The sequence below is a fragment of the Rhagoletis pomonella genome, unplaced genomic scaffold, assembly GCF_013731165.1.
Source record: "Rhagoletis pomonella isolate Grant_MI unplaced genomic scaffold, Rhpom_1.0 Rhpom_scaffold_00196, whole genome shotgun sequence".
NCBI classification, from domain to species: domain Eukaryota; kingdom Metazoa; phylum Arthropoda; class Insecta; order Diptera; family Tephritidae; genus Rhagoletis; species Rhagoletis pomonella.
Window position 1 is genome coordinate 36,768 of NW_023458750.1, and position 5,467 is coordinate 42,234.

Below are 5,467 nucleotides of genomic sequence, written 5' to 3' on the forward strand. Positions count from 1 at the left end.
TTAGACGGGACAACCTGCAGTTATAAGGAATAATTATTGGATGCCGCTCGTTATACGCTAAGTCTTGAGACGCTCCAAGACGCCCACCAGCCCTAATAATGCCATCTTTATCTATGAACGGATTAAGCGGTAGGAGTTCACTCTTGGAGTCGATGGAGTTTCCTGCTTTAAGTTTCCTGTATTCTTCACTGTAATAGTTCTGTTGATATATTTTTATCAAGCGTTGTGTCGTTGCTTTAATTTCATGGGATGAAATTAAGCGTGACTTTTCTTGAAATGAAGCTTTCGTATTTCGATGCGTTCTTTGAGAGAATCTCATAACATATGATAATACTCTCAAAGCTCTCGGAAAATCTGAAAAACGGTCAAGAATATCGGTGTAATTTACTTTGGTTGTATAAACGTGCGTTCTTTTTTCCTCAACTACTGTGCTGTAGTCTGTTTCCTGGGTGGGCCATTTTGGGTTATCTTCTTGTAACCAAGAAGGTCCCTGCCACCACAACGAATTGTTGACCAATTCATATGCTGGAAGTCCTCTGCTCGCTAAGTCTGCTGGATTTGATGCCGAATCCACATGCAGCCAATTCTTGTTTCCGACTTTCTCTACAATTTTTGTGATTCTATGGGCAACGAAAGTTGACCATGAACACGGAGGCTTGCGAATCCAAGCGAGAACAATTGTGGAATCGGTCCACAGATGTATGTTGATATGCCCTAAGTTGAGATTGTTGATTATTGAATCAACTATTTCCGCCAATAGTACCGCTCCGCAAAGTTCCAGTCGGGGTAGCGATATGGTTTTAACAGGAGCAACTCTGGTTTTTGCCAAAAGCAGGTTAATAAAAACTTTGCTATCTCTTTTGACACGCATATACACAGAGGCGGCATATGCTTTCTCCGACGCGTCACAGAACCCGTGTATCTGTATTTCATCCGTTGGAGAAAAGTATACCCATCGCGGTATACGAACCTTATCAATTTCGTTATAATGTTGGGTAAAATTCTGCCATCGGTCTAGAGTGGTCGAAGACACAGTCTCATCCCAATGTGTGCCTTCCAGCCAAATATTTTGCATAAGGATTTTGGCTACGATTATGATAGGCGCAAGCCACCCCAGCGGATCGAAGAGTTTAGCAATGGCAGATAGTATCGCTCTTTTCGTAACAGCATCGCTTTTCTCCAATGGCCTTGCTATAAAATAGAAAAGATCCGTATGGGCATTCCATCTTATTCCAAGAGCCTTGACTGCGCTGGTATCTTCAAATGCCAAAAAATCTTCGCTAAGTAGATCTGTTTTTGGTATGCCATTAAGTATTTGCTCGCTGTTGGCTGTCCACTTTCGAAGTGGAAAACCGGCTGATTGCAACACTTCCGATATCTCATCTCTGGCTTTTATTGCTGAATCGATAGTGTGTCCACCAGACAATACATCGTCGACATACATGCATTTTCGTAGTATGTTAGATGCTATTGGATGGGAGCTTTGCACATCGTCAGCTAATTGTAAAAGTGTCCTTATAGCCAGATAAGGAGCACAATTGATGCCGAACGTGACAGTCTTTAATTCGTACAGACTGATCGGGTCATTCGGGTTAGTGCGAAAAATAATCCTCTGATACTTAGTATGGTTGTTATGTACCAGAATTTGCCTATACATCTTCTCGATGTCACTGTTGAACACATATTTGTATAGTCTCCAACGGAGTATTAATATCGGAAGATCTGCCTGAAGTACTGGTCCTGGGAAAAGTACGTCATTTAGGCTGTTGCCATTCGCCGTTGGGCTTGAGGCATTGAACACCACGCGTACTTTCGTTGAAGTACTTTCTGCCTTTATAACAGCGTGGTGCGGCAGAAAATAATTATCAGACGAGTCTGCGGGTATGGGATTTGTTATTTTCGACATATGCCCAAGCGTTTCATATTCCGCTAGAACCCTATTGTATTCCTTTTGCAGGACGGGATCCTTGGCCAGCCGTGTCTCATTCCGGTAAAATTGAGAACATGCTCTTTTAAGGGATGGGCCTAGGGAAATATTTCCTGGAAAATCTTTCCTAAATGGTAGTGACACGATGTATTTTCCTTCATTATTTCGTATGGTTGTCTTCTGATACAGCTCCTCGCAGTACTTGTCGTCTTCATTAAGGCTCTTGTTCTTTGGAATCTCCTCAAGCTCCCAAAAGGCACTCAGTTGCTTGTCCAGAGTCACTTCGCTGTAGTATGAGACGATATTCCTTCCTGGATTCGAGGTATCAGTTCGCCCTGTTATTATCCAGCCAAATACTGTTTCTTGGGCCAGAAGTGTGTTTAATATGTTTTTCTTAAGCCCGCTCAGAATAATTTGTGGATATATGTCGCCACCCAGAACAAGGTCTACGGGTTCATTGACGAAAAATCGTTTATCCGCTAGAATTAGATCTGGAAATGCTTGCTTAGTCACTGCACTAATGTGGCAAGTAGGAAGATTTGCAGTCAGTTGTGCTAGCACGAGCACAGAGGTATTTAAGCGGAACAACGGGTCAACAGGAGACCGCAATTCGATGTTGCACGCTTCTTTAACCTGCGCCGTAGTTGTATTAGTGATGCCCGAAACTTGGGCATGCATACGCTTTGACGGCAAGTGAATTCTGCGTTTTAGTCTTTCAGTAATGAAAGAACACTCTGAACCAGAATCAATAAGTGCTCTAGCGGAATAGTTCGTACCATTGAGATATATGTTGACGCGTGCTGTCCCTAATAACACACCTGTGTTTGTATTCGCATAGCAAGACTTCACGTTTTTGCTTGTATGCTTGTTTGATTTTGTTGAATTGCGTTTGGCTTGGGCCTGATTGGATGTTGACGCAGAATTAGTCGCAGAATCTGAAGAGGTCCCAAGTGTCGTTGCCTTTGTTTGAGCTGTCTCAATATGAAGGAGCGTGTTGTGTCGCGAGTGGCACTTGATACAATTAAATGGGTTTGTGCATCTTGACACGGTATGTCCAGTACTAAGACAGTTCAGGTACCATTTTTTGCTTTTCAAAAAATCGATTCTATCAGCAGGTGTTTTGTTGAGGAATTGTGGACAGTTACGTAACTTGTGCTCATTAGTTTGGCACATTTGGCAGGTGAACTTGGTCACGCTTGCCTGAAAGGCTCCTAGCCTTTTTGTGTTAGCTTCCTGGTGGTGCCGTGCGGGCTGGTGCTTTGGAGCTCTCGCCGCTGTGGTACCCTTTAGTCCCGCTAGAGTTTCCAAAGTTTGGAATCTATTGGATAGGAACCTGTCCATATCCTCCCACTTTGGAATGTCAGTTTTCTGGTCTATGGTCTGTTCCCATAGAGCCAGTGTACTTTCTGGAAGCTTCGTTGAACACAAATATATAATAATTGCGTCCCAATTAGAGATGTCAATTTGATGACTTTTTAGGGACGATAAACAATTATTAATCTCGCGCTGTAGGTTTTTAATTGAGCTACCACACTCAGATTCTACTGTATTTATGCTAAATAAAACTTTTAATTGTGTGTTAACTAAGATACGTTTGTTTTCGTATCGCTCACACAGGTTTTTCCAGGCTGTCGAAAAGCCTTCATGGGTAAGTGGGCACTTTCGCACTATGTCTTTTGCCTCCCCTTGCGTTTTATTGTTGAGGTGAACTAGTTTCTCAACTGGGGTGAGGCGCTTGTTCAAGATGTAGATGGCCGTGAACATATCTCGGAAAGTTGGCCATGAAAGATAGTCGCCCTTGAACACATCCGTATCGCACGGTGGCAGGTGGATATTGTGTTCCCGGACGGACTGATCCTCTACATCTTTGGTCGCTTTGGTTAGTATTTCAACCTGAGTACCAATAGCAGACATGCACCTAACATAGCTTTGAAAGGAAATCTTATTCTTCTTTTTTATGGCCTTAGCATCATCCTTAGATAATCCCTCATTGATAAGCTTATCGTAAGCTGACTTGGTTTTTTCCCACAAAGCTTTTAACTCGTCTTGTTGAATAGCAAGACCATGTTTGTTTTGTTCTGCGGCGGGTATGTTGTTGTAATCAGATTCGAACTCTGTTACAGCTTCTGCCAAAAGAATATACGAATCCATTGTTTAACGTGTTTACCCTGACCGAAGTATTAACTGAAATGCCCAGATAGAATCTATAGGATTTTACACACTTAATCTTATCGAAGATTAGAGGTTGTATGCGCAAGAGAAGTTGCCAATTTTTTACCCACCGGAACTTGCCACTGAAATGTATACCAGAAATCCAACGAATTAAAAAGATGCAAAATAGTTTGTATTGCGAAATATATTCGACACTTTATTAAAATGTAAACCTTTTTCTTCTAGAATTATTGTTTACTAACGACTCGCCACCCAACTGTGCTGACTAATATCTACGCGCTTTGATAAGCTATGCAAGGTACGCAATAAGGTGTAAATAATATACGTGGTAAAATCGTGATGTGTGCAACGTACGCAGCAAATTTTAATAAACAGAGTGACCACTTCGATGAATGCAACGTACGTAGCAAATATATATGGTAAAAAATGTGCAATATTATACGGAGTTGAATCGCTTATGCGTAGTGATTTAGTGAAAATCTACAATTGGTCCAATGCAAATAACAAAATTTAGAGGTTATGTATCCTCGAAACAGTGACAGTGTTCGCAAATATACAAAAGAATGTAAGCCAACTAAGAGGCGCAGTGAAAAAACGATCAGAAAAATGAAGGTTATGATTATGGACTGTCAATTTAAACAAAATCGAAATACTTCATTAACAATATTAAGTGATGCGGATCACTGACGTGAGTGTGTATATACGAGTGGTTGCAAGGTGCACTTATTTTTGGTTGCCGTTCGCGGACGTAATTTTGAACCGAGACTTTAAAAAATGTGCAGCAAACCAACGAGTACTGTGTGACACTGTGTGTATGTTTATGTTGCAAAGAATACCTAATTGTGGTCGCTGTTGTCACTTGCGGACGGACAGACTAACCTCAATTATTAATAGTGTGGCTTTAAAATTAAATGCTCCAATTGTATATTTTCAGTTTAAACACTCGCGAGATTCTAGTTTGCACACGCGCATTGAATTTAAAAACGTTTTTTTTTTTTTGGCAATTTTCTATCAAGTGCAATTGAAATTATAACCACGTACCTTGAATTAGAAGTGATTGGTGTTTGGTGTTTGGTGGTTGGTGGTTGTAGTGTTGTACGCTCGCTGGTGTCCTGGCAAATTAAGCTGGTGTCGTGGCAAGAAAGCTGAGTGTGGTTGTGTTGTCGCTAGATCTCTGTGGCTTGACCGATCGTTGGCGCAAAAAACGTTGTGGCAAAAAGTGGTTGCTGGACAATGATTCCCTGTGTACGCTGTGGTTGTGGACTGTAATATATATATATGCAGGTCGTTGGTCATTTATTGCTCGGCTTCGATGGGACCATGTCAAAACGCATGTGCTTCCTCGACTTTAGCGCTCAGACGCACAGG

The 5,467-nt window shown here is 41.6% G+C and overlaps 1 protein-coding gene across 1 annotated transcript; it reads right to left on the minus strand.

Moving 5' to 3' along the window:
- LOC118750292 lies at positions 1–4,078 on the minus strand. The gene is made up of 3 exons (XM_036485015.1): positions 915–4,078; positions 88–188; positions 1–14 (listed from the first exon to the last, which is right to left on the minus strand). Exons 1-3 carry the CDS (start codon positions 4,076–4,078, stop codon positions 1–3), a joined length of 3,279 nt encoding a protein of 1,092 aa, XP_036340908.1.
- Positions 4,079–5,467: the final 1,389 nt, after the last annotated feature.

What these genes read in the sequence shown, in the direction of transcription:
- LOC118750292 (XM_036485015.1), bottom strand. Translation starts at nt 4,078, where the DNA reads ATGGATTCGTATATTCTTTTGGCAGAAGCTGTAACAGAGTTCGAATCT. An exon ending in GATGAAATACAGATACACGG is followed by an intron (nt 189 to 914) that starts GTTCTGTGACGC and finishes GAACTATTACAG; the next exon opens with TGAAGAATACAGGAAACTTA.